We start from the raw sequence: 27,864 nt of genomic DNA, 5'->3' as shown, positions 1-27,864 counted from the left end.
CTTTTCCCAATTAGGTTGCAGTAATGTGGAAAACAAAAAGAGTTGAAAGGAAAACCACCTTTGGCTTTGGAATAACTTTTCACAGGCAAACTCATTATATATAGACCTATTGGTTGGTCTGTGATATTATTTAGCATTAGCAAATAGCAAGAAGAATTGAATTTGCATGTCCTCTAGTTCTTTCTTCTGCCCGGATTATTGTTCACTGACAATTAATATGGATGGGAAGAAGCTCGAGTACAAAGGTGAGGAGGCATTGAAGGAGATTGAGAGGCTCACTTCCAAGGCTGATAAAGTCCAGCTAAACATTTTGAAAGAGATCTTAACCAGAAATGTGGAAACTGAGTATCTGAGCAAGTACATGAGGGGATCGAGAGAGGTGTCAGACTTCAAGCAGTGTGTCCCTGTCATTACTTATAATGGTATTCAACCTTATATCCAGAGAATTGCCAATGGTGAAGACTCTTCTCTCATAACCGGTCACCCAATTACTGAAATGCTATGCAGGTATACATCTCTATCATCCTCAAGCTGGCTTATTGTACTAGTTGAAATTTTCTGATTAGCCCTTATGAATGAATGCATGACACACTTTGCTTATGGCATTTGCAGCTCAGGAACTTCAGGGAGAGAGCCTAAGATAACGCCAACAATCGCAGAAGATCTCGATCGTAGAACCTTTCTCTACAATCTCATTATGCCAATTATCAACCAGTTAATTACTACTTAATCTCTCTCTCAATTATCAAAAAGCTAATTGAACTTATTTAAACGATTAGAGTTTTTTTTTTTAATTTTTTTTTAAAGTCGTATAAAACCAGAGCAGTTGATGCTCTGCATTTTAGCATATATGATTTGAATCATTTGATGAAGAGACATCATATCGTCTTCAAGTGTATGCTAAAAATAAGAACCCACTAAGGATACTATAAATCTTGCGGATAGAACAGTCATTTTGATGCGCAAGCCACTAAATCAAAGAATAAAGTATTCTAGTCAAATCATAACTTTATTTGTTATTTTGTCACATGAACGAAACCCTAGTTTTATGCTTGATTAGTTAAATTTGATTCCACTTATGTCCTTGTGTTAATTCCAGATATGTCCCTGATCTGGACAAGGGCAAGGCCATGTTCCTCTACTTCGTCAAGGCAGAGATGTCGACGCCGTGCGGCTTACCGGCACGGACGGTGCTCACCAGCTACTACAAGAGCAACCACTTCAAGTGCCGAGGCGAAGACCCTTTCAACAACTGCACCAGCCCTGACCAGGCCATTTTATGCAACGACAGCAACCAAAGCATGTATTGCCAGCTCCTCTCCGGCCTACTCCACCGCCACCAAGTCCTGAGGCTCGGGGCCGTTTTCGCCTCTGCTTTTCTTCGAGCCATTTCGTTCCTCGAACGAAACTGGGTCAGTTTCTGCAATGACATACGTACCGGGAAGTTGGATCCCCTAATCACAGACCTTGATTGCCGCACATCAATGGCTAAAATTCTCTCCTCCCCTGATCCTGATCTGGCTGACGAGATCAGCAGCATCTGTAGCCTTCATTCGTGGAAGGGAATTGTGTGCCAGCTCTGGCCTAAGGCCAAGTACATTGAGGCCGTCGTCACGGGGTCCATGGCGCAGTACATACCGGCTTTGGAGTATTACAGTGATGGGAAGCTTCCATTAGTCTGCACCATGTACGCATCTTCAGAGTGTTACTTCGGTGTGAACTTGAAACCCTTGTGTGATCCTGCTGACGTAGCTTTCACCCTGATGCCCAATATGGGGTATTTTGAGTTTATACCGTTGGGAGGAGGAGAGAATGGGACAAGGGTGATGGACATTGATGAGGATGAGGATGTGCTTAGTGATAAGCTTGTGGACTTGGTGCATGTGAAGCTTGGCTTTTACTATGAATTGGTGGTCACAACCTTTGCTGGTAAAAATATCTTTGCCCCAATTTTGTTATATTTGTCATAAAAATCGTTTTATTTCATTTGTCTCTAAAACTAAATCATTTTCAAGGCGCGGATTAATCTAAAACAATATAATTTTTTTAAAAAGTACTATCATATATCAACATAGAACACAAGCAGAGAAGAAATGATTTTACATAAATAACTCACCACATAGTTTAATTCTTTTGTTTTGTGAATAAATAATGAATTAGGATTATGTCGTTATCGTATTGGTGATGTGCTACAAGTGACTGGATTTCACAATCAAGCCCCGCAATTCAGGTTCATATGTAGGAGGAATGTTGTTCTAAGCATCGACACTGACAAAACTAATGAAGAGGACTTGCACAAGAGCATTACCGTGGCCAAAAAATTGCTAGAGCCTTTCAATGCTCTTCTTGTGGAATACACGAGCTACGCTGATACGTCGTGCGTGCCTGGCCACTATGTATTGTATTGGGAGATTGTACACCACCATGGATCGCTGTCACCAACGGTGGACTTGATCAACAGTGTGGCCACGCCACTTGATGATAAGGTGCTCCAAGAATGTTGCATTGCAGTTGAAGAGGAGCTTGATTACATATACCGTCGATGCCGCTCACACGACAAGTCGGTGGGGCCGCTCGAGATACGTGTGGTGGAGCCTGGCACGTTTGAGGCATTGATGGACTACTTCATTAGCCAAGGGGGTTCCATCAATCAGTATAAGACGCCGAGGGGTATCAAGTCTAAGAAGGCACTGAAGCTGCTTGATTCCAATGTCAAGGCCTGTTTCTTTAGTCCAAGAGATCCTCATTGGATTCCTTAGTAACTAGAATAATGTACGTGCTAATGACCCTAAAAATTAGGACTACTCATCCTTTTGTTAATCATCATCTTCCTAGTATGTAGTAGCTGGATAACAAAGGGAATGCACTGATGAGTACGCTGTACGTAGCTACTGCTCTAATGGGGCAATATAAACTTTTGGTTTAGCTAATTAAATAAATAAGATCGTTTCTTGATTAAAAACAAGTTTCTCTTTTGTTTTGCATTATTCAATCCACATAACCAAAAACTTAATTTGCAGAATGATGCGCATTTTTGAAGATAATTAGTGGTTGTACAATATCAGTATTGTCTGTAGCAATTTGTCTTTGTAAGGAGTGAAGTGAAGAAATTCACACACCAGCTCTACATTAGTACCAACTTTTCCTTTGTTTTAGCTTAGAAATCCAATATAATTTGTTGTACATATCCATGCATGTCCTTACACTCTTTTTGCAAGTTCATAAATATGCTCATGTCCGTATATAAGTTCCTTCTATAAGCATTTCAATAAATATCTTACCCTCACGCCTTAAAAAGAAACAGAAGATGACCTAAACTATTAAACACATCAAAATTCGAGAGGCGATTGCGTTTCACTTGCCCTCCATTGGATCCTTCAATTCACTAAATTCAGGTCAAACTGCCACCTCTTGTGAACAGAGGAAAAACTAATTAACCTGCAGAAAAAACAAGTGCCTGCACATGCATATATAGTTCCCTAGTTTCTTTGGTGTTTGTCACGACTTTGAATTTGCTAGCCAGAACTATATTTTAGAATCTCTTAAGCCTTTGAGGTCGACACAGAGAGAATTGTACGGACAAATTATAGTCGATCCCATTCAAGCCTTTGAGGTCGATCATGCATGTATATTCTCATGTGTCCCACATGTTTGAAATTTGAGGCAGCTCATAGCGTCATGCATGATGCAGCTAATCTCTCTCATAAAAGAGGAGGATATGTCTGACACCATGTTTCAAGCGGGCAGCAAAATGCGCATGCAATTACAATGAGCTCTTTTACTGGCCGGATTTGGTGAATTGGTGATTGGAGGAATATGTCGATCGGTCTCAGATCTGTAGTTCGCTTTTGCTCTAAAACTTTGGCTTTTTATGTACAAGACACCACCATCGAAAGACTGAGTCACCATGCACTAGCTAAGCTAGCTAGCTAGCTAGCTACTTTGAAATGAAGTGGTGGGAAATCAAAAGGTATGTGTGAAAGCAACTTTTTAACTGCTCAAACAGATAATGTACGAATTAATTCCCTGCACAAGGTTTATGATCACCAGCAACTAAATGTCTAAATCATTAGATGCAGATTAACTGAATTAATTATGTGATTTAACATCGAGTTCTGGGCGAAACAGGAAATTTATATTAGAAAACAAATTTTGGTGCCATAGGTAACTGCAACACTCAACTAGCGGCAACACCGCAACAGAATTAGTCGATGCAAAAAATACGTACGCATACATACATTTAAATAAGAGAGATGCAGGGCAATGCAAAGTATTTAGTTACCTTATCTCGGCAGCATGCATCATGAATCTTGAGAACCAAACATAATTGTCCCACATCGAAGAATTGATGTTTATCATGGGAAATATTAACTGGAAAATTTTCTCAAATTGAACCAAGACTTTTGAATATAAGACCATACATTTGTTATCACTCAAGGTAGTGAAGTGCAGATATATCGGTGCAACGTACAGAAATCCCTTTAGGGTACACATTTGTTATCACTAAATGTGTACCCTATCAGAGTCGAAGGTTATGAATGCATATATACCATACTTCAAATGCATCTAAAGATCTTTTACGTGAGGACATCATAACCTATTCAAGAGCATCTCAAACACAAAAGCCAAGCACAATAGCAGAAAATTCTCCTGCGGAGGCAAAAGAACTGCTATTATCATTTTTATTTAAGATCGTGGCTCGATACATTTGTAATTAAACTCTAAAATACCATTTGTATCATCAGCCTGGATCATTATTAGTATTTACTAGTTAGTAGTACGTACGTACGTAGCTTAGCGCCAAGAGTGAGTGGCCTAAACTATTGAGCTGGCGGTACCATTGTTGAGGTAGCGCATTGCAATGTTTCCATTAGCACCTTGAGGGAAAAATCCGCCGGCCACAGATTCATTGCCTCCATACACAATCCTCAAGATCTCAGCTGGTGTTCTGGTATACGACCCCGAATTGAAATCCGCCGATAGGATGTTACTTGTCGTCCGGTTCTCAGCCCCGAGCGTGTTGTTTGGTAACAGGATACCTTCGTCTTTGTTGCCACACCCGCCGAAGAAGTTCCGACGCGCTGAAATACGATTTGTGAACTCGGCCACTGTGAGCGGATACGGAGGTACAAATTGATTGGCTCTTGTATACAGTAATGTTCGTATTACCGCATCTTGTCCAGCCACAACGCCCAAAAGTGAAGCAGCCAGCTACATACACCCACAATCTACTTGTTTAGATATACGTGTGTGTGTGTCTTCATAGTGAGCATATTGAAAAGATCAAGTGCAGGTAGATATATATACATATGCCGTACTTCTTAGTAAGGTTAATCTAATTGACAATAGAAAAGTGAGTTCATCATCACTAAGACAAGCAATATGTTAATGGTCAAAATGGTTTAGATTTTTAGCTAATCATACTAATTTTGTAAGAGATTAATCCAATTGGAAATAGTTTAGCCATATCCATATAATTAATTACCATTTTCATCTCAATTTCAAACGATAGATTGTATTTGTGTGGATAATTCAAATGACCAAATAATGAGATTGTGAGAGATATGTGAATCTGACGGCTGAAAATAAGTGCACAGTTTTAAGTTGTTATAATTTCAGTTTTTAATTTATTACATATGATTGAGATATATATAGTAATTATATGACAGTCCCTTAAAACTGTCAATATTCTATATATGAATCTTTGTAGAGATACTACTGAATGGGTAACATCGATCCCTTTTTTTTTTTTTCCTATAGTAAATCAAATTACCGTGCTACAGGATACCTATTTGTTATATCTGAGATTTCCCGTTTTAGATTAATTTAGTAGTCTCATATACAAGTATACAACAGAACGTGTTCGAGTGTATAAAGAAAACAGTCATGACTGACTTATTCTCATGAGAATATATAGTCTTACCGCGCGATCAGCAACAGTGGTAAGGTTACGGATTCTACCAACATAGCCTCCTATTCCAATATAAGGGATTGAATAGGCTGCTAAAAGAAATTTGACTGTGTTTGCATATGGATTAAAAGGAGGGATCAGGTTGAAACCCACGATGCCGTTAAAACCTCTCGCAAAATTTTCGCGGCTGATGTTTAACAGAGGCCTCGGAATCCCTCCTACTGCATCAATAATTGCTCTGAAAATCAATAAACACCATTTATGTGTAAGAACTAGACTAAAAATAATCACATGCATGCAGACACGTAAAAGTTTCATGATACCTGATATGACCAACTTGTTGATAACCGAATTCCTCGATGATTCGAGCAACAACAGGGTTGAGCAACGCCTTCTGGGCACCAGAAGGAGGCGGACCACCTCCGGCCAAATTTGGACTGATACTGTCGAGCCCTCTTCCAAGAGCACCAAACAGGAAAAACTCAGCCTCCAAGAATTCCAAGTTCAAAGCAAACTGAAGGCGGTCAGTATCATTCACGTTCGGGAGGGGCAAACAGTTGGGACTCTGACTTATGACCTCATGAACAAGGCAGAGATCCAAAGCAACAAGAACAAGGAAGGCAGTACTGACAAAATGAGAGATTGAACGAGCCATTGCAAATTGAGTGAACGAACCACGCTTCTATCTCTGAATTTATATAGAGTTGCACCGAGTGAACGAAGTCAATGATTGGGATTTGTTTTTGTAGTCTTATACGTAAAAGTTAGTGCATCAATGGCTATACTTGGAGTGCCTACGTGATGGAGAGTTTGGAGACGAAGAAGATGACCTGGTTCAGTTTAGTTTTTTTTCCCTTTTGCCGCATTTTACTCAAAAGTGTGATGAGTTTTGTGCTTTAGCTGATGCAATAGCCATTAAATTAAGATAATATTGGTGGCAGAATTAGGCACAGCTAAAATTGTATAGACTTATTAGTCCCAAGCTATTAAACTATTTTATACATCATGACCTAATTTATACATGTCTGTCAGATATTTCCCATATTTTCCTCCGAGTTTCTGATTTTGGATGTCCCCTGCGGTCGTAACGGTCCATACCTCAAATTGGTTGATCGATGAAAGAAAAGAAAGAAAGATCGCAATTAAAGTGAGCCAAACGATAGGCAAATCCACCTTAATTAGGTAGCTCCTTTGTAGGACTGAAGTAGCCCTGACTCCCCCAAAGCCTCTATGTGATCCATGTATGTAACTTTTCAGAATTATTTAAAAAAATTACTTACCTAATGTTGATTGGCTTATTTCACCCAAAAATTGAAATTCTAGTTCCCTAACTGATTGAGTAACGTTGTGTTAAACTTTTTGATAGCCAATACAGAGCCAACCCGGCCGGAAAGAACATTCCAGCAACCTCATTTTAATAACACTGAGTGTTAATTAGCCTGGCACTCTAGGTTTAGAGTTCAGATCAAAAATAAAGAAAAAGCTAGTTTTTTCTTTCATATCATAAATGAAATCTTGAGATCGATTGACCACTTGGGTCACTTACACCGTGTACAATTTCCAACTAATTAGAGAATTGCATATTAATAGTTTTCCCCTGAAATGCTAGATCGCCATTTTACGGTAGTTCTGCAAATATGAACAAAATTAATAATCATTGATCGTCTAACTATTCAAATAAATTAATAGGTACGGTCAAGTCATCTTAAAAATTTTATGGTTATTTAAATGATTTTCCATACGCTTAAACTTATGCTGAGAATATATCTATACTACTATTAAGAGAAGAGAGCTTGCTCTCCAAAATTGAAATTTTTACCAATTTAACCTTTATATATTAAAAAATTATGAAATATAATTAATCAATAGGGATAATATAGTAAATTGTAAAATAGAAAATAAAAATATAAAAAAAGAGCAGAAAATGTGGTAATTGTCACTACTAGAAAAAAGGGATTTAAGGACATCAAACAAGGACACATATTTTATGTGGAGTCCTTGAAGGTTTTTAAGGACACACAATGTTAAATTGCAGATTTTGAATGGGTAGAGAGTCTTTCAAGGACACCCGGTTTAGGGGATGCCGTGTCCTAATATTGGGCTCCAACTGAAAAATTAAAATATTGAAATTAGAAAACGCGCGGCGCTGCAGCTATACTTTGCATTTTCGTTTCCCTCCCCCAATTTCACTTCCCTCCTCCCCCAATTTTCGATTTCCCTCTTCAATTGAAACCCTCCCCAAAGGCCCAAATAGAGAAAGATGATTCACTCACTCTATTTCCAGTTCTTAGTTGTGATAGAAAAAAAAAGAAAGAAACTCGAGCCGAAAGCAGATTCGATCTGATTCGACTCGGCGGAGGAGACGACGACGACTCGGGTTCAAGTCATAGTGAGGTTACTCGGTGTGAGACATACTCTGGGAAGAATTTCAGTACAAGGTGAGATTACTCGGTCCCAATTTTTTTTGGTGGGTTGAACGTTCTGGTGTGTTACAAAGTTTGGAGAAGCTCTGTGAGAGAATGAACTAGTATTTGATTGTCAGGAGTGAATTTTAATCCCAGCAGCAAAGAGTATACGTATGGAGTAGCGATCAGATTTCGGTCATGTATACGCTGAATAATTCAAAGCCTGAGAGAATCTGAGATGGTTGAAGCTGAAGACGAAGGGCCTGGTGTAAGAGCTCTCGGATCTCTGTTGAAGCTCACCAAAGTCTTCCTCTGGTGCGTTTCTTGGCCTCTGTTTCTCTTCCACCGAATACTTGGGTTTTATGAGGTAGTAAGGCTCTGTGATTGTTCGGTTTTACCGAGTTTTTATGTGCTTGACAGGGACGATGGCATAAGAAACGACTGGTTGTTTTCTCTGGGACAGACTGTAAGTGTTTGCTTTCTTGAGCTCAGTTTCAATTTTTTCTTGCTGGAAGTTTGAGACATATTATTGAATGAATGCTATGAACTTGGCCTATGATTACAGAAAGCAGCTGAGGATGACGGAGACAATGGCTCAAACGCCCTTTCCTCAGGCTAGTGGAGTCATTTTCATGCTTTCTTTGTTGTGTTTAACTATCTCTTTTAATTTTCTAGAGCTCGCTGTGTGTTTAGTAATTTCGTTTTATAATTATGTGTCTGTAGTTGTCTTAAACGTTTTAGTTGGAATTTTTGGGTTTCAGAATGTGGAATTATGTGTCTGAAGTTGTCTTATATGGAGACTACAGATCTAGTCTCTAAACAAACAGGTTCATAGTATAATATGGATATTATCTACAATGAGATGGATTTCATATTCTCTCGTTATAAAACAATATTGCATTCCCACTCTTCTTACTCATCTCCTTCTGATGCACAGAGAAGCCATGGAAGAGGGGCTACTAGCTCTATCAGGGTCAAAATCCAATATCAATAGAGCTTCAGGTGTTGTGGTTCTGAGCACATTGGTCGCTCTCTGTGGTTCCTTCAGCTATGGATGTGCTGTAAGTCATTCTCATTCACATTTCAAATTCTACATTTTTCTGCCAAATATTACCATATTTTAGGATGAAAGGAGAGTTAGTGTACTGATAAGTATGTTCTGCTGCATCAAGTTGTTGGTCTAGGTTAAATGTGCCATACACAAAGAAAGGAGATACAATAGTGTACATTACTTCTTTGTTTATGAATTGGTCCTAGATCAAGATTTGTGGAAGACTTGGGCCTTACTGTTGCAGCAGTAAGTACTAGAATTTTCAGATTTTTTGTTTCTTTTGTTCTTTTGCATTTGATGGACTTTCTTGTGATCGTTTTAGTACTCAATTTTCGGTTTAACAATGATGATTGGAGGAATGATTGGTGCATTAGTAAATGGGACGCTAAAAGAGATGTAGTGGTTATTGTCTAATAATCCAGGTTGTCGGTTTTTAACACTTTCAAAGAAATTCATTTCCATTATCAAGCCAAGGAAGTCATGCACACCACCTGTTTGATGAAAGTTCCAGGTGACTGAAAAAAGTGCAAGTTTTTTAACAATTATTTTGTAATATACCAAAGGCTACCATATAGTCAGATCATTGATTTTATATATTGCTGCCTTATCAGTCGTAGCTCTTCGAGATATTTACAAGACCCTGAACCAACTGCCACAATTGAGGCACTGGAGCATAATTGTCGTCTCTTCTGCTGTTTTGAAATCATGGTAGCAGAAATGTAGTAACTATTTTAATATTCACAAAGCTCGTTAGTTGTGATATCTTTGGTTCTGATGTAGACCTCTTACTATGTGGCAGAATGATGAATTTGATTTACAGAGCATGAAAATGTTGAAAGTAAGAGCTGCCCTCGAGGAAAAATTGAAGCAGAAGGGTATTTTCAATTCCATCACTCCAAGAACTGATAGACCCCAGAAACATCTGAAACCATTAAATGGGTTTGACTTTACTCTTATACTTTGTAATTTAACTCATTCCTCCATTGTGCGGACTAATTCAACCAACTTAGAATTGAACAGGAAGCTGAATCGTATGATGATTTTGATGATGACCCTGTAAATGCTGAAGGCGCTAACCAGGCTCATGCAAGTTCATTGAGTGCAAGCAAAGTTTCCCAATTTGTTGCTGCTAATCGACATAAGTCAAAGGTATGAACCTCATGATTCATAAATAGCAAAACCTAGTTTTCTTAACTGTTCTTTCTCTGAACATGCACCTTAATGGAATTTATATAATTCATTGAATTTATTTCCTCTTGTTTTGCGTGAGAGATTCCTATAGAAAATAGATCTTTTCTTAATTACAAGCCCCAACTTTATATGTTTGGTATCTAGGTTTTTTATAGAATGCAATTTGAACATTAGTTTCCTAATTATACGCCAGCATGTGAACTTGTTAATCAGGATTCACATGATTCAGAAAACATGAATGTGGTGATTCAGAAAACATGAATGTGGTATTTCAGAGAACATGACCTTGAAACTTAATGGCGGCGGCAAACATGAACTGCATGAGAGAACATTAGTATTGAAGGATTGAAGGTACAATATTGAAACATTGCTCATATTTGCATAAGAGGTTAGTAGATAACACATATTGATACTGTGGACAATATATATATATATATATATATATATATATATATATATATATATATATATATATATATATATATATATATAATATCCTCTGCTGGAAGTTATACACCATCTTGATATGCTAAATGTTTCTGACCAGGACAGTCTATTACATAGCCCAAGTCAATGTATCTTGCAGTTGGATTTTAGGTCAGCTCACATCCTTTATTGCGATTGCCATTTCATTTTTGAGTTACAAGTTTTGTGTATCTATCCTCTTCAGAGCTTTCATTTATATACATGTTTGTATTTTTCTCTCAAGTTTACCTTGTATATTTTGATATGTTTTATAGTGTTTATGACTACATAAAGTAGGTAGTAAAAGAAACAAGAATTATGCTCTTCTACTCTATTGAATTGTTCTTTTTTTTTTTTTTTTCTTTTTTTTTGTGTGGCAGAATGCGTGCTCTACTTGAAGATTTTATAATAGGTAAAGTAAGGAATGTTTGTATTTTGATTATGGCTTATTGGTTTATGCTATAAGTGTACCAAGTCATCAAGGCTGGTTACCTCTGAGCCTTGAGGCTTGATGGGATAAATTGTAATCTCAAGTTCAGTTTTCTCGGGTCCCTGCCTGTTATTTATCAACTACTGATTTGCACAGGACAGGGTTATACCAGTGGTTGCTTTGAATATAGCTATTTGTTCAGATTCCATGGCTCATGGTTAGTATCACTAATCCTTAATGAGTTTATGTTTTTGAGATTATGTAAATGAACTAAGGATCAATGCTAAATGCAGTTACCTTTTTTCGTTTACATATGTGCCTGCAGGAAATAAAAGATCAAGGCTTTTGAGTAGCAGATGATTAGATACTTAAAGCCATGAAGGTCTGCTTCCATCTCTTTTTTTCCCCCTGTGAATGATTAAGTAGTTAGTTCTCCTTATTATGTATGGATGCATAAGAAGTTCGTTGATAACACAATGTTGTGTTTTTAATTTTTATCTTGATTAATATGATGAAAGGTGCTTTAACAAAAACATAATATAAAACAGTTGATGCATGCAATTGTTAACAATATATTCTTATTGACAAACAATAAAAGAACCCAAGCAATCTGCAGGTTTAGCTTGTCACCATCAAACACTAGAGAAAAACCACGAGTTTGATAGTTGGTAAGCAATATGCTTGCAAGACCCTGAACCAACCACCACAACTAAGCAATATGCATGCAACTCCATTTGAGCTCTCATTCTGCCTTCAGTTTGATAGTTGGTAACATTTCATTCCCCTCATGTCTTCATTCATCTATTGCTTAGCTTAGTCTACCTGGCAATGTGTTGCTGGTGCTTCTTTTCTTTGGTTTCTTTGATCTTTTTTTCTTTTTTCTTTGATATTTATCAGGTTGTGATTGAAGATATTGGGAATTAGATTAAGAAACTATAAAGCTACAAGGTGCAGTAGGTTGGATTACTTGACTAGAATTGTGGAATTGTAATTTTTTACACTTTAGAAACTTGTTTGTATATGTACGGATATGAAATATTGGTTCAGTTAATAATGTAATTGGTGGTGTATAATTGGAGGAAGATTGCTTTTATTACTTTTTTTTTGGATTCTTTGGAAGTTTTAAGGACACTTTTTCAATGACCTGTATCATATTGAAGGACATGGTGTTTTTTTATACATGACTCTTTTTAAGTGTCCTGTTTTAGTTTTAAGGACACATATCAATGTATTTTTTTTGTGTCCTCTTATGGATTTAAGGACTCCATTTCTAGAGTTTTTAGGACATGCTTTGTGTGTCCTAGTAGAGAAAAGAGGACACATATTACATAATATGAGGATGCGATTTAGGTGTCCTCTTATGGATTTAAGGACACCACGTCCAGAGCTTTTAGGACACACAAACTGTGTCCTCATATAGAAAAGAGGACACGTTTCCAGTGTCCTTGTTTGAGACTTACAATGACTCCCAGATAGATGACTCTTTTTTAGAGAGTCCTTGTATGCATTTAAGGACACTGTTTCAATGTCCTTAAATCATGTTTTTGTAGTAGTGTGTACGAGAAGTTTTTCTACTACCTTCAACTTCTTTCCACACACATAGTGAGTGGGCCCTGCTAGTATTCTTAAAATTATGGAATTACTCAATTAATAGTTTCAGACTTTCGGTTATGTTATAAAACCTCTTGAATATATACAATCATATAAGGTATATAGGTGTGATGATAGGCACAAGTGTGATATATGATTTGTTAAATTAATAGTCAACTGTTTTCCTACTACCAATTTAGTTTAGGGAAGTAGGCCGGGTCTTCTGCAGAGAATTATTGGATCTAAATGTTTCAGAGAAGATTTAATTTTGATTTGGTTTTTAGAACAAAGTAATTAAAAACAAAAATTAAAGTAATATCTGTTTAAGGAAAACTGAAATTGGGAGAGAATTGAGTCGTGCTTTCATTGATAATAAGTGTCTCTTTATATAGAGGATTACAAACATAGAGATAGAGTTGTACATGGAAACATAATCGTACATTGATTGGATATCTCCTAAGATTCTCCGAGAATATCTCTAATATAAACCCTATTCAACTAGAGCAAGTAACCTCGAGTTTGGGCCAGACACATATTCTATATTTACTTGAACACTCCTCCTTGTGTCGCCCAAACGTGGTGCTTCTCTCGTTGCCTCGTTAAAAAACCTTGCCGAGTAACAAAAACCCTGTGGGACAAAAATAACCTTGGTCGAAGGGGAAAAAGAGCACAACACACCCTTCACGTTTCGAGACCATACATGTAGACATCTCCCCCTGATGTCTGCATCTCCCCCTGATGACAACGGTCATGGGAGTTCGGATAACTTCCGCAAAAGATGCTACCAACATGTTTCCCGAAAGTGGAATTTAGGCAATGACTTAGTAAGAAAGCCTGCCACACTGTCCTCAGATTGAACCTAGTTCACTTTGGTCTTGATGAGAGTTTGTTGTTGCTGATTATCCTTGGTGATGTCACTTTTGATGGAGCCTTTCTTCATTTGTTCAAAGTAAGCAGCATTAACCTAAATGCTCGTAGGCTCATTTGTGGTAGACTTCAAACCACAATTGTTCGAACATGCGTAATTATGGATCCAATCCATATACATTCACGAACCACTTTGTGAAGAGCAATAATCTCTGCATTGTTCGAAGATATAGCGACTAGGGTCTATTCTGTAGACCTCCAAGATATCACGGTCTTTACCCATGGTGAACTTAACCATTTTGGGAATGACCTTTGTGTGGGTCAGAGAGATACCCAACATCAGCAAAACCTTCCAAAACACATGTTGTTTTGGGATGGGGATAGTGGACGCAGGCCAGTGTTGGCGGCGTTCCTAGTGTGTGATGGGTCTGAATCCATCGTCTCTCTGTAGGGATAGAATAATCTCATATCAATCGTACATCTCAAGTACCGAAAGATATCTTTTACACCAATCCAATGGCGTCGCGTTGGTGCAGAGCTATATCTTAGCTAACAAGTTCATGGCAAATGAGATGTCCAGTCTTGTGCATTGAGCTAAGTACAATAATGCGCCTATTGTACTTAAGTAAGACACTTCTGCCTCTAGCATATCTTCATTATCATCCTTCGGACGAAGAGGATCCTTTTCAGGATCAAGACTACGGACGATCATGGGGGTGCTTGAAGGCTTGACCTTGTCAAAATTCCTAAGCATCTATCAACACGATGCACAAGTTCCAAACCGAGACATAATCGTGTTCTCCCAAAATCCTTCATCTCAAACTCGGATTTTAAGTGTTCAGCGGTTTTCCTTAACTCTTTAAGGGCTTCCAATGAAGATCATGTCCAACATGAACCGCGATAGAATCCGAAACTTGTTATGGAAACGCGCGGGCATATCCCTTCCCAATCAAGTAGTCACTTTTAGTGAGCGTTTCAACCTTATTGTGAACGCGCTCCGTGGTCTGGAGCCACTTGACTTGGGTAAATGAAGTTCACCATGAATCTTCATGTATATTCCGTATCTAGATCCCCATAGAGATACATAGTGACCACATTTGTAAGCTGCATGTTCAGTTATTCGGAAACTACCAAACTGACAGGGTAGTGGAGTGCAATGACATTCATTATGAGAGAATATGACTCATCGTAGTCGATTTCAAGGCGTTTTGTGAGAAGCCTTGCGCCATAAGGCGAGATTGCCATCTCTTTTTCTTATCACGCTTTCTAACGAAGACCCATTAGTCAATAGGTTTTATGTTAGGAGGTGTTGGCATCACTGGCTCAAAAACCTTCCTTTTCGTTAGAGAATCCAACTTAACCTAGATCGGATCTTTCCATTTAGGCCAAATCTCTCTACGTTGGTATTCATTCATCAACGGATAGTGGTTCGATATCATCAGACTCAACAAACTCATGCGCAACTACATCATCAATTATGATGGAGTTTCTATCCCACGTCTCATGTACACTAGTGTAACTTTCAAAGAGCTCTATATTCTCAGGAATAGGTTCTCATGTTGAGGCGTCCCCCAACGATAACAATAACCCGGAAGATTCTCATGAGACGGATTTTGAGTGTCGATGATCCAAGGATTAGGTTGTCCAAATCGTCATTCGAACCCACGGGCCTCCCACGCATCCTAGCTGGAGCCATGGCCTGTAACGCCAGAGTGTCACTCTCTTTGGCGTTGGCGCCATGCCTACCTCCGTGTAGGGTGGCGCTACGTCCTCTTGTAGGGACGTACTTCCTTGCAGGCATATTTGCAGCAGATGTGTGATCTCGTCACTTTAGTAGGGATCGAGATGAGACATAGTGGGGACATGCCACGACAATTTCCGTCGTTCCTGCTGAACATCCGTGTTCTTATCTCCCCCTAACGATGGGAAGACTGTCTCATCAAAGTGACAACCCGCAAATCTAGCGGTAAGGAGATCGCCTTGTAAGGGCATTAAGTGGCGGACGATTGTTGGAGTCTCAAATCCAATGTAGTTGCCCATTTGTCTGTACGGACCCATCATAGAGCGCTGTGGCAGCGCAATTGGCACATAAATGGCACACTCAGATATGGGTAAGTACGATACTTATACCCAGTCACTAGCTATAACGCAGAGGTAGATTGAGTGGCGGTGGGTCGTAGACGAATTAGCATAGCTGCATGCGATATTACATCACCCCAAGCGGATATAAGGAGGTTGGTGTGCATTACCAAATCCTGACTGCCATCGTAGTCGTTTCCGCGAGACCATTTGGGTGTGTACATGGGAATATGATGTCTAACATCAGTCCCATTGCAATAACCATCGAAAGTCTTTGATGTAAACTCTCTAGCATAGTCAAATCCAATTGACTGAATAGGATAATTCGGGGAGTGAGCCCGTTGTCATATGATATGTGCTAGGAGTGTAGCATAAGCAGCATTACAAGTGGACAATGGCACAACACGTGACCAGCGTGTTTGCGTGTCAACCAACATCATGAGATATTTAAACGTCCGCAAGTTGGTTGAATCAGTCTATAGAATCCCCATGGGTTCTATGTAAGAACAAAATGAGTATTTTCATATCCTTTGCATAGGACGGTCTCAGTCCTAGTTTCCCTAAGGAACGAGCTTTGTAAAACGAGCGAGAGGCTTTATAAGTAACCAATGAGGATTTTGGTTGGGCCTGAGTGTCTAAAACGCTATTTGAAGCAAAGTTGGTGACTGCTACATCACCTGGGGCGTCATCACCATGATGTACGCTATCCATAGCGTCATGGATAAGGTCTATGCCAGCCCTAGGCTGGTGGTGGACGGCAGCACGGCGGTCACACTTAGTCCAGGAATCAACTGTTGATTCATGCTTCATTTCGCTTGAAAGAAAGCATGTCCATGTGAAGTCTTTAGTAGACGGATCATCATATCATGACTAGGATGACCTATCTTGTCGTGTCAAAGTCAATATGTGTCTAAATCCAAGAGATCTTCTCTCATAACTTTATTGGATTTAATAGCTCGAATAGTGACATAGAGTCTACTAGAGAGACACATAAACTTCTATAAGATGTGCCTTTGTTAGCAATCATTAGAGGTATTGCAAAGGAACTCATTTCAGTTCTCTACATGCGTTTTTACATGGAATCCGTTGGCTATTCATAGGTGCGATTTGCCCTAGGAGCGTAGAGAGTTTCTGTGACAGTAATCAAGGTGCCATTTGGCAAGGGGAACTTGGGCTATTCCATGTCCTTGAATTAATACTGATGGCCCAGTCATCGTAGTCACAAAGTAATATGCTCATAATTAAAATGGAGTCATAAAAGAACTCGAAATTTTATTCATAAGCCAACGGAGTACATCATTGTCTCTTAACCATTAGGAGAATCTAATCCAAATGCTAGCTAATGCAAAACAAAAGTAGTCGTTTGACTTCTTTTGGTAATTCCAAAATAAATATGACCAGGTGAGTAGAGAGATGTCGGTGGAGCAAAGCTCGCTTAAGTACCACTTATCTCAAAACCTTCCTAGACATCATACTTATTTTTGGATGAGCCTATGTGAAGAAAAACTAAACCAATGGCATTTACTACAAAGTGTATGGCAATTGCCTATTACATCTCTTGGAAAATAAAGATTTAAACAGAATTGGCGATCTATTGATCCCACCCAAATTTGTAGTCTTCAACCCTTCACTCTAGATCATCTTCTTGATCTTCTTGTTCCACATCGTGAGCTTCTCTTGCTTCACAATATGCTTTGTAGGCGGTGACAATTTCTTCACGAGCTCTACAAATGTGTGCCCAATGACCGGATACTCCACATCGAGAACATACATCTCTTTGCTCAGACTCCATTGATTGAAGCGCTTTGAAAGTGTCATTTAGATGGCTCTTAGTGTTGGTGGCGCCACCAACATGGCTAGAGGCGTTGCCTCCCTCTCTCTTTCCATGTTGACCTCTTCAGTTCCGTGTTCGCCTATTTTGGCGGTTACCTTCCCAAGTAGAGCGATTATATGGACCAAAACGTCCAGAAGTATCCCTAAGATTAGGGTTTCGCTCTTGGCGCCCTCTCTTAGGGGCGCGACTATAATTGGATTCCGGAATATGCTCTGTTTCCACGGATCTTGAATTATAGTTCTTCACAAGGATGTTGTCATGCTTTTCAGCGACATTCATAGCTCCAATGAGCTCATGAAACCTTGTGATCCGTCCTGCAGTAACATCGATTCAATAGGTCTTAGTAACCATTAATGCAGAGACGGGGAAGGTAGAGAGAGTCTTCTCAATCAACATCGCATCTGTGATCTCTTTACCACAGAATTCCATTAAGGATTTAATACGAAGTGCTTCCGAGTTGTAGTCAAGAACTGACTTGAAATCACAGAAGCGGAGGCTATGTCATCTCACTTCTAGGTCAGGAAGCAGGGAGTCACGGACGTTGCCAAATCTTTCTTCGAGTGAGACCCACAGCCTTCTGGGGTCTTCTTCATTCATACACTCGTACTGGAGCGAATCATCCATATGACGAGTCATTAGGATGATGGCTTTGGCTTTATTTGCCTCTAAGGCTGCTCTATTTACTTCCAAAGCTTAAGCTTGCTCAACAGTTAGCACGTCCTGGCTAGGCACGAGAATCGTATCCAGGATTCCATCGGCCTTGAGATGCTGGCGGACATCACGAACTCACCTGTGATATCCAGAGCCAGTTGTTCCCAATGGAGCAAAGTCCAGTTTGTTCAGGTTACTCATCCTGAAAGAGAACAAGAAATTATGGTTAGTTTCGGAGCGTAAAAAGGCTACCACAAAAACGTATAAAATTTCTGAGCTTAGTTTCTCCCAAGAAATTATGAATTTCTGAGCGTAATCGCTTCCAAGAAATTCAATTCCAAGAGGTATTGAATTAGATAGAAACAATGACGTAAGTGGTCGATCATAAATTCTCTACAAACTCTAAGTTTGGAGATCTCAACAAGCTCCAAGCTTGGAGTGAGCACGAACCCCCACAGTTCGGCTAAATTAGGTCTCCCCTATGATGAAGAAAGGGGGTAGAAGAAGGGATGTTGCAAGTCCCCGATAAAAGAAGAAAAATTGAATTTAAAAACTCTAAAAAACGGGAACTTTTAGAAAAAAAATACCTCGAAATAGGTCGTTGGAAATTTTGGCCTGAAAAAGTCGCCGGAAAATTGTCTGAAAAGTCGCCGGAAAACTGGCCGAAAAAGTACCGGCGGTCGTTGACTGCTGACTGGGGTTGACCAGTGAGCTAACGTGGCAGTGGGGTCTAGTGCTGACATGGCAGTGGGTCCGTGCTGACGTGGCAGTGGGTCGGGCTTTGACTTTTTTTGGGCTTGACTTCTTGTGGGCTTCTCCTTCTTCTTTTTTTTCTTTCTCTTCTGCCGGGTTTTCTGGGGGCCGGTTCAGCAACTTTTAGACCGGTTTTTTGAGTTCTGCTTCCGATTCCTGAATGCTGAGGTCGAGGTGCTACTGTGGGCAAAATTTGGTAGCAATCGGAGGTTCAGAAGGTGGTGAATCGGTGCAGGGATCCTTTTTTTTTCTTCTTGGAGGGCTGGTTCGATACTTCCGGTGACCGGTTCGGTGGTTTTTGGGCCGGTTCTGGTGGTTCTGCCGCCGGTTCTGAAATCCTGGGATTGAGGGCTTCAATATATGTGGCGGTGGTGGCTAGGGTTTGAAGGCTACGAATTTAGAGTTTCAGGGTTAGGGCTTCGTGCTGATAACGTGTTTAAGGAAAACTGAAATTGGGAGAGAATTGAGTCGTGCTTTCATTGATAATAGGGGCCTCTTTATATAGAGGATTACAAACATAGAGATAGAGTTGTACATGGAAACATAATCGTACATTGATTGGATATCTCCTAAGATTCTCCGAGAATATCTCTAATATAAACCCTATTTCAACTAGAGCAAGTAACCTCGAGTTTGGGCCAGACACATATTCTGGATTTACTTGAACAATATCAAAATATGTTGTGAGAGAGCTAGCTAGGGAATGTCTACGCCTCTAAACAATCAAACAATAACAATCTACTTAACTCGATCAATTCCATGCAATTGGATGACTATGTCCATGATTAAGCCTAGAATTTGAAGGTCAAAACGTATTAGATACTCTCTTAGTTGGCATGTTAATTATGTGAATGGTGTTATCACCATAACTTGATAAGAAAAAAAATGGTAAAGAAGGGTGTTATCAAATACCTAAGATGCAGTACTCATTAAGCAAGAAGAGTATATGAACATAACTAGATACCTAGTGAAGGGTGTTATCACTGGGTTACCTAGAAATTAGTTTCCACAAAGAGGGCTAAGTTCTGTGGTTGTTTCTACTTAAACATGCATTGATTAGGTGGTCATCTACATGCTTAAAAAAATAGATCCTAGAACATGCTTCTACGTAGACCTCCATAGAAAACAAATACAATACTAGAAAATCAAAATTCATCCAATAAACATCAAATAGAATCAAGTATTACAAAGCTATTAAAATCATGTCTAGGGCTTCAACAACCCCTAACCTAGATGTTTAGTTACCCATAGTTTGGATGAAGAACAAACTAATCATCGTAGAAAAGAAAGAAAGAAGAAAAACTCGAAAATAGAAACTAATTCAGGGATGGCATAGAAGTCTTCTCACGTTCTTGCTCAGATCTCCTTGATTGATTTTTGTGTGTAAGAGCTTTTTCGTATGTTTTTCTCTCCTTTTTATATTGCTCCTTGAGTCCTATTTCATTCCTTTTTGGATTACGATTCCTTGAATTGTAGAGAAATCCAACTTGATTCTCTATTTGATTTAGGATTCTCCACATCACATTTCCGATAAAAGCTTGCCACATCATCAATGCGATAAATGTGAATATCCTCCATATTTGCCGCGCAATCTCCACATGTTGGGCTCCTTCATCCATCAGGATTTCATTCTCGGGCCAAGATTTCAAACTTTTCCCTGAATTCACGCATCTTTTTTTTTTTTTTTTTTTTCTCATCTTTGCTCCATAAAACCTACTAAACATAAAAGATAGATAAATTGCTTCTACTTTCTAGAAACTAACAAATAAAGTATAGGAAATAAAAAAAATGACGTCGCATATAGTAATGACCCTGTCGATCAAGACTGGAAAAGCCAACACTAATACGATTGCTCGACGTAATAAGAATGAGAATGATAACACTTCTATTAATTATTTTGTTTATGATCGATACATGATCAAATACATATATGCAAGTTCTTCTAGCGTAGTCTATTTAGCATTTATTAAATATATCACCCTTGATTATTGTAATTAGGTAGCACAAATGCTGCCCAGAGCCCATCAAAGAGAGGGTATTACAAAAGGAGGCTCCTTGCAATTTTGCCGTTGGCACCTTTGGGAAAAAATCCGCCGGGCAGGTTCTCATTGCCGGTTCCATACACAATCCTCAAGATCTCAGGCTCTGTTCTTGCGTAAGACAGGGAATTGGCATCGGCGGACAACACGTTACTGGTCATCCGGTTCTCTGCCCCTAGGGTTGTGTTAGCTAGTAAGACGACTTCGCTTTTGATGCCACACTTGCCAAGGTTGTTAGTGAGGTGGGAACTGGCCTTGGTGAATTCACGCACCGTGATATTATATGGAGGCACCATTTGAGTCGCATTCGGGTACAACAATGTACGTATCACTGCACTCTGTCCAGCCTTGATTGGCAAAAGCTTTGAAGCCAACTATAAGTACCCAAAAAAAAAATGGCGGTTACAAAAACTTAATTAATACAACTGATTGAAAACATAATTGAATATATACGTCCAATAGTTATATTTCTTAATTACTGTACTCACAGATAATGAAGAAGAATTTGTGGTGAGGCTTGGAATGGAGCTAACATACGATGGTTGTGCGAGATCAGGCATGGCATAGGCCCCTAACAGAAAATTGAGGGAGTTTGCGTATGGATTAAATGGAGGGATTATGGGTTTCCCTCCATGTAATTCAGTCAATAGATATGCACATACATTCGATCAATAGATTTGCATATATAACACATGTCTATGAATTCAACCTTTGTTGAGTTCATGTTAATTTTAAAAATATAATGTGAAAAATACATATTCATATGATTATATATATATATATATATATCTCCATTGGCTCCAAACAACAGAAGAGAACCTCCTATAGTTGAAACCTAGGGTTTCGAGATCAAACGGCAGCGGCGGTAGGCCGAGTCTAGCGACGCCGGACGTCGAGCTCTCCTCTTCTCTTCAAAGGATAGTCCTTCTTCTCGATTAGAGCCTGGTTGCAGTCGACGGTAGGAGGTTATTGGTTCGAGGTGTGGCTGCAGCGTTTCGGATCACGTCGAGAGGTTATGGTGGAGATTGAGCGGAGGTGATATGAGGGATTGATTGGATCTAGGAGAGGCATCTTCGGAGTCGGTCTTTCGAGGGGTCTTCGCCTCAGAATCCGGCCGGTTATGTTTTGTTGCATAATCGGGCATCGATGTTAGCTATTCGGTGCTTGATAGCATAGGGTTCTCGGCGATTGATGTTGTGGAAAGGAAGGCCGCCGGAAATCATGTCGGCGGTGGAGAAGGAGTGGCAGAAGGGACTATGGGCTTCTGTTAGTTTTGCTTTGACTTGGGCTTGGGCATGTGGGCTTGACCATAAGTTTGGTTGTTCGGGCCTGCTATTTGGGCTATCAAGGAGGGTGTTTTGCCACCCTCACTTATCACTTAGTGATGAAGGTAGGCCTGGCCTAAGAGGTTTCTTGGGCAGTTAGGTCGATATGTGGTCCATAACCAATCACTTTCGGATCAAGACTGCTACAGGAGTTGGTAATTATCTGGAATAGGATTGATGCTTTTCAAACGGCTTATAGATAAGGAGTTGCTTCTATTTGTTTGCTAGGAAGTGGCTTTCTGTTGGTACCGCTATTGCGTGCCTGTTCAATAGGGATGCTAGTCAATGATTTTGCCCTAGGAGACACAGAGTTGGTCTTTGTACTATAAGCTCGCTACTATAGCGAGCTCAGAACAGACTTGTAATGAGCTTGCTTAAATGCGAGCTCAGAACAGACTTGTAATGAGCTTGCTTAAATGTGAGCGTCCCAGAGATTGTATTAGTTTGCATTAGCTTAGATAGGGTATCACGGCTTCGTCAGGATTCTTATGCAAGTGTTTTGTAGACTCTAACTTTTTGGCTATTGATCTAATGCTATCAATTCCTTCTTAAAAAAAACAAAAGAATATATATATATATATATATATATATATATATATATATATATATATATATATTCTTTTGTTCATTTTTTTTCTCTTTATGTAGCTAGGGATTAAACGTTATATTTGAGTTTATTATTTTTTGTTTGGTTTTTCCCTTATATTTAGATTGTAGGTGATAATTAAAGGCTGCTAACATGAAATTTTTTCTTACCTCTTAATTTAGACATACGTATTTTCCAAATTCAATTTATTAATGCTTTTTTTTTTTGATGAAATTAATCAATATTTGTAAAGAAAAGTTAATGCCCATTTCTTGACACCTAATTCAATATATTAATGCTATTTGGAAAGAAAAATTATAGAAAAAAAATTAATTAAATGAAGAAAAATATTGGTCAAAGAATTTGTAGACATATCTCTTAAATTGATACATAATTAATAGCTGATCTTTTTTTTTTTGGTCACCTAATTAAATTAATTAATGTAATTGATTTACCCCCTAACATCTAAAAGGAAATATAAAAGTATAAAGTTGATGTGCAATAGTATGATGTGGAAATATATATTATGTGGAATTGAAAATAAAATTTGTATTTGCTTGCATGACATGACACATAGGATTTGAAGCCACAAATCTTAGGCCTCATTGAGGCCCTATATCATTGCCCAAAAGAATATAACAAGCTAAGCAACTAAGTTGAGCATGTGTTAAGAAACAGCAGAAGTTTCTAATAACAGGGACCATACATACATATATGTATAATGTATGTATATATAGATATTTTCCAGTCACATTTTTTTTTTAGGGGAACGGAATCAGGTTCCATTAATATAACGACATCTCTCGGTCAAGCTAGAGAAATTCGAAAATCCCTCATATTACATCTCAATGACCAAATATCTGCATATAGTAGAGCTAACAAAAACAAAACAACCAAACTAAAAAAGTAAAAAGCAAAAAGTAAAAAGTAAAAAGTATCCTACACATATCCAACCATAAATCAAAGCCATTGACTTGACAAGTATTGACGCCTAAGACCCTCATGGTGTACATCGCCACTCATCAACTAGCAAACAACTACAATCGATGGCATAACATGGTGTGGATAATTATTCAAAGTAAAATAAACAAACTGGGCTCTACCACCCCCCAAAAACCACCACAGGCCCGATCCAAAAGAAAAATAAGGAAATAGAATGGCCCACTGTTCCAAGCCCAGCCTAAAATCCTAGTATGAAACTAGGGTTTCCAATCGAGAAACCCGGAGACAGCTCTGCCGAATTCGGCACCTCCACCAAAGCTTGGCCAGTATCAGTCACCGTCACCAACTCAGCCCGCTGAGTCGCCGTCATCCTCCTCTCTCCCTCAGATCGGCATGTAGTAAAGTCGTCAGAAGAGCAGCTACCAGTCGCCAATCGGGTGGCCGACCACTGATTTTCCAGTCACATTGGTCACAGTTCTTTGATCAAAATGGTTTCAGTTTTTCTTGCCAATGTCATACGCAATCAGAATTTTTATTTCAAATTATAGCTCAAGTAATTAAAAAGAGCAAGCGTGAAGCATTAATTTTTGTTTTTCATCCTATGAACTAAAGGCCCATATGTCAAAGTTAAGTAAGCTACAACCAAATTTGAAGTTGGAATCAGATTGAATGGCTACCAAATAATTGTCATCAACCATCTTATATGTATGTTTATATAATCATATTATTGTCCCCCAGTAATCATATTATTGCCTCCCAATAATCATATTATTGCCCTCCAGTGAATTGCATAAACTCCCAAAACTAAAATGAATACACTACAGGCACAATTGATCAATTTATATGCATATTATTGCCCCCCAATACTCATATTATTGCCTCTCAATAATCCTATTATTGCCTCCAATAATCCTATTATTGCCCCGCAATAGACATGTATAACTACTCAATAAATTTTTTTTTTCATTCTTCTTTCTTCTTTCCTTATAAGCCTTCTGCCAAATTTACCAAAAAAAAAAAAAAAAAAAGACGTCGTCCGAGCCCTGCCAGCGAAGCCCAGACCCGATTCCGGCGTGGAGTTTCGGAGCTTCCCGGACATCTGACGAACAAAACCGGCGAAGCCCAGAGGGGTTGGGATCGTGGAGTTGGATGGCGTCATCCTCTGGTGGTCCAACGGTGGGGACAAAGCAGCGGCGGTGGAGTGGTGGGCGCGGTGGCTTGATGGTGGAGGCCTGACAAACCGAACCCAAATTCAAACCTGAACCGGAAATTTTTGATCTGCAGACATGGAGAGAGAGAGAGAGTCTGAGACGAGTTGAGAGAGAGAGAGAGAGAGAAATCGGTGAGGGGGGAGGAGAGAGAAATCGGTGAGGGGGAGGAGAGAGAAAATAGATCTAAGAGAGAGTCGGAGAGTTGAGATGTAATTTATTAATTAAAATAGGGGCAAAACTGTCAATGGATGTTAGATTGGGTAAATGGGGTTAAAAAACTCTTAGTGGAGTAAGTGGACAATTTTTAAGCTGAAAATAGGTAAGTGGTCACGGCCCCAAAAAAATCAAAGGAAAAAAATAGAAGAAAAACGTGGGAAGTTTATGGGATAAAGGAAGTTTCTTCCTTTTTCTTTTATTTTGCTAATTATATTGATATCCCTTATTCATTAAATTAAATTTACATACATGAGGGTATTTGAGTAATTTCCCATACATAGTCACTTTGGCAGTTTGGCTAACAAAGTGGATTATCTTAAATCTTGTATTGATTAGAGAGCGTTAATTAATCTTCAAGAAGCGCCTTGCAATATTCCCATTTGCACCTTTAGGGTAAAATCCGCCCGGCAGTGATTCATTGCCACTTGCATATACAATCCTCAATATCTCCGGCGGTGTCCTTGCATACGAAAGCGAGTTAGGATCGGCCGATATGATGTTACTGGACGTCCGATTCTCCGCCCCAAGCTTCTCTGGCACTATGATGCCTTCATCTTTGATCCCACACATTGCAAGATCGTTCCTAAGCATAGAAATACGGTTTGTAAAATCAGCCACTGTGAGGCTATAGGGCTGCACCTTCTCAGAGGATCTCTGATAGAGAAATGTACGTATGACCGAATCTTGTCCACTCTCAACCCCCAAAAGTGATGCAGCCAACTATACAACAACAAAATTAATTAGAAGTAAATCAAGTAATATATAGAAAACGTAATAGTATATATAAGAGAAAACTTCCTTTCAAAAAAAAAAAAAAGAAAAAAAGAGAAAACTTAGTGTAACCATTTTTCTATGTGACGGTATTGATTGACCAGTAGATGAGTTCAAACTCGATTTTATGTTATAATTTAGTACTATCACGTAACAAGAATAAATTCACGCAGAAGATTTTTCTCAAAAGTGAGAGATAAGCTCTTACTCTGCAAGATGTCATGTTTTTAAGGTATGGAATTGTGCCAACATAACCTACTAATCCCACATAAGGGATGGTGTAGGTTGCCAAGAGATAATTAAGTGAGTTTGCATATGGATCGAATGGCGGGTTCAGAGTGAAACCCACTGCTCGATCCATTAGTTTTGCGAAATTCTGACGGCTGAGATCTAACAAAGGCCTGGGAAACCCTCCTTCTTTTCTAATAATTGATCTGAAATTAGCAAATCCACCATCATAGTGAGTGAGCTTCATATCCAAACAAGAAAAAGAAAGAAACAACAATAAATATAAGAACACGCACAAAAAGATGTTGACATGGCTGATAACTTGTATACCTGATATGACCAACTTCTTGATAACCGAATTCCTCGATGATACGACGAACAAGAGGGTCGAGATTCGCCTTCTGAGCACCAATCGGAGGGGGGCCGCCTATGGTTAAATTTGGACTGATAGCATCTAGACCTTTGCCAAGAGCAGCATACAAGAAAAACTCGGTCTCCAAGAATTCCAAGTTCAAAGCAAATTGGAGCCTGTCCCTATCACTGGCTTCAATCAAATTGGGATTACAGTTGGGAGCATCACCTGAGCAAAGCAGCAGCTGAGATATCCCAACTAAACAGAAAGCTAGAGGAAAAACAAAGGCATTAGAATTAGTACTCATTGAAGTAGCCATTGTTAATTTCATGCATTGCAGACAACTAAAGTAGGTAATATATATAGTAGAATGCAGTGTGACTTTGGTGAAGATGAACTCAATTCGCACAAGTAGCTGATCTACCCAATTGTAGTGAAATCGTGTTTAAGTGAATGATTAAGAGGGGCGGACTTACTTGAGGGTCTGGACCTACCTGGTATGTTTTTTGGAATATTTTTCTAATTATATATGTTATGTTATGAATACAATATTAAATATATGTCAATTATAGAGATGTATGGTATAATTGCATGTATGTTGATCTTCTTCTCCAAACCGGAGAACATATTTGACAATAGAAGCTACCTAAAGCTAGGTATGAAAACTAAATATAAATGTCAAGTACTACAGCTACATTAAATACATTAGAGGCAGTGGCGGAGGGAGGAATATACATGTATGGGGGCAAAAAAATTTAACCAAACACCAAAAGACCATTGATGAATCAAAATACATCCCCTGTATTTGCAATCAGTGCATATAATACACAAAAATGATTCGCATTATACAAAATAGACTTGAGCTATTTCCTAGCACAAAAACTAAGAAACGATCAATATAGTAAACAAAATCATGTGTAATCTATCAAAAATATTAGTATATGCTTATAGAGTTCCACACAGCCAC

At 38.9% G+C, this 27,864-nt stretch overlaps 4 protein-coding genes and 2 long non-coding RNA genes across 6 annotated transcripts; 3 read left to right on the top strand and 3 right to left on the bottom strand.

Moving 5' to 3' along the window:
- The first annotated feature begins 119 nt into the window (after window positions 1–119).
- Window positions 120–2,965, top strand: LOC133736404 (putative indole-3-acetic acid-amido synthetase GH3.9). Its single transcript, XM_062163879.1, has 4 exons — window positions 120–507; window positions 613–714; window positions 1,100–1,929; window positions 2,161–2,965. The coding sequence occupies exons 1-4, from the start codon at window positions 167–169 to the stop codon at window positions 2,757–2,759; spliced, it is 1,872 nt and encodes a 623-aa protein (XP_062019863.1). The 5' UTR covers window positions 120–166; the 3' UTR covers window positions 2,760–2,965.
- A 1,850-nt stretch (window positions 2,966–4,815) lies between these two features.
- On the bottom strand, window positions 4,816–6,566 carry LOC133737830 (ferritin-like catalase Nec2). Its single transcript, XM_062165315.1, has 3 exons — window positions 6,235–6,566; window positions 5,924–6,149; window positions 4,816–5,211 (listed from the first exon to the last, which is right to left on the bottom strand). Exons 1-3 carry the CDS (start codon window positions 6,564–6,566, stop codon window positions 4,816–4,818), a joined length of 954 nt encoding a protein of 317 aa, XP_062021299.1.
- A 3,230-nt stretch (window positions 6,567–9,796) lies between these two features.
- On the top strand, window positions 9,797–10,519 carry LOC133736566 (uncharacterized). Its single transcript, XR_009859614.1, has 4 exons — window positions 9,797–9,878; window positions 9,979–10,075; window positions 10,167–10,306; window positions 10,388–10,519. It is a non-coding gene; the product is annotated as an uncharacterized LOC133736566 (long non-coding RNA).
- Window positions 10,520–11,589: 1,070 nt separating this feature from the next.
- LOC133736720 (uncharacterized) lies at window positions 11,590–12,535 on the top strand. The gene is made up of 3 exons (XR_009859676.1): window positions 11,590–11,670; window positions 11,779–11,835; window positions 12,070–12,535. It is a non-coding gene; the product is annotated as an uncharacterized LOC133736720 (long non-coding RNA).
- An 8,730-nt stretch (window positions 12,536–21,265) lies between these two features.
- LOC133737829 (ferritin-like catalase Nec2) lies at window positions 21,266–24,489 on the bottom strand. The gene is made up of 3 exons (XM_062165314.1): window positions 24,399–24,489; window positions 21,755–21,894; window positions 21,266–21,640 (listed from the first exon to the last, which is right to left on the bottom strand). Exons 1-3 carry the CDS (start codon window positions 24,487–24,489, stop codon window positions 21,266–21,268), a joined length of 606 nt encoding a protein of 201 aa, XP_062021298.1.
- A 1,234-nt stretch (window positions 24,490–25,723) lies between these two features.
- On the bottom strand, window positions 25,724–27,329 carry LOC133739216 (ferritin-like catalase Nec2). Its single transcript, XM_062166953.1, has 3 exons — window positions 26,876–27,329; window positions 26,526–26,751; window positions 25,724–26,266 (listed from the first exon to the last, which is right to left on the bottom strand). Exons 1-3 carry the CDS (start codon window positions 27,226–27,228, stop codon window positions 25,889–25,891), a joined length of 957 nt encoding a protein of 318 aa, XP_062022937.1. The 5' UTR covers window positions 27,229–27,329; the 3' UTR covers window positions 25,724–25,888.
- Window positions 27,330–27,864: the final 535 nt, after the last annotated feature.

Source organism: Rosa rugosa, chromosome 3 (assembly GCF_958449725.1).
Source record: "Rosa rugosa chromosome 3, drRosRugo1.1, whole genome shotgun sequence".
In the NCBI taxonomy this organism is placed as follows: domain Eukaryota; kingdom Viridiplantae; phylum Streptophyta; class Magnoliopsida; order Rosales; family Rosaceae; genus Rosa; species Rosa rugosa.
This window is presented reverse-complemented; position numbering and strand designations above follow the sequence as displayed.

What these genes read in the sequence shown, in the direction of transcription:
- LOC133736404 (XM_062163879.1), top strand. Translation starts at nt 167, where the DNA reads ATGTCCTCTAGTTCTTTCTTCTGCCCGGATTATTGTTCACTGACAATT. An exon ending in ATTACTGAAATGCTATGCAG is followed by an intron (nt 508 to 612) that starts GTATACATCTCT and finishes TGGCATTTGCAG; the next exon opens with CTCAGGAACTTCAGGGAGAG. An exon ending in ATTATGCCAATTATCAACCA is followed by an intron (nt 715 to 1,099) that starts GTTAATTACTAC and finishes TGTTAATTCCAG; the next exon opens with ATATGTCCCTGATCTGGACA.
- LOC133737830 (XM_062165315.1), bottom strand. Translation starts at nt 6,566, where the DNA reads ATGGCTCGTTCAATCTCTCATTTTGTCAGTACTGCCTTCCTTGTTCTT. An exon ending in CAACAAGTTGGTCATATCAG is followed by an intron (nt 6,150 to 6,234) that starts GTATCATGAAAC and finishes ATTGATTTTCAG; the next exon opens with AGCAATTATTGATGCAGTAG. An exon ending in CCACTGTTGCTGATCGCGCG is followed by an intron (nt 5,212 to 5,923) that starts GTAAGACTATAT and finishes GGGTGTATGTAG; the next exon opens with CTGGCTGCTTCACTTTTGGG.
- LOC133737829 (XM_062165314.1), bottom strand. Translation starts at nt 24,489, where the DNA reads ATGACGGCGACTCAGCGGGCTGAGTTGGTGACGGTGACTGATACTGGC. An exon ending in TTCGGCAGAGCTGTCTCCGG is followed by an intron (nt 21,895 to 24,398) that starts GTTTCTCGATTG and finishes AATTACATGGAG; the next exon opens with GGAAACCCATAATCCCTCCA. An exon ending in CAAATTCTTCTTCATTATCT is followed by an intron (nt 21,641 to 21,754) that starts GTGAGTACAGTA and finishes GGGTACTTATAG; the next exon opens with TTGGCTTCAAAGCTTTTGCC.
- LOC133739216 (XM_062166953.1), bottom strand. Translation starts at nt 27,228, where the DNA reads ATGAAATTAACAATGGCTACTTCAATGAGTACTAATTCTAATGCCTTT. An exon ending in CAAGAAGTTGGTCATATCAG is followed by an intron (nt 26,752 to 26,875) that starts GTATACAAGTTA and finishes TGCTAATTTCAG; the next exon opens with ATCAATTATTAGAAAAGAAG. An exon ending in AAAACATGACATCTTGCAGA is followed by an intron (nt 26,267 to 26,525) that starts GTAAGAGCTTAT and finishes GTTGTTGTATAG; the next exon opens with TTGGCTGCATCACTTTTGGG.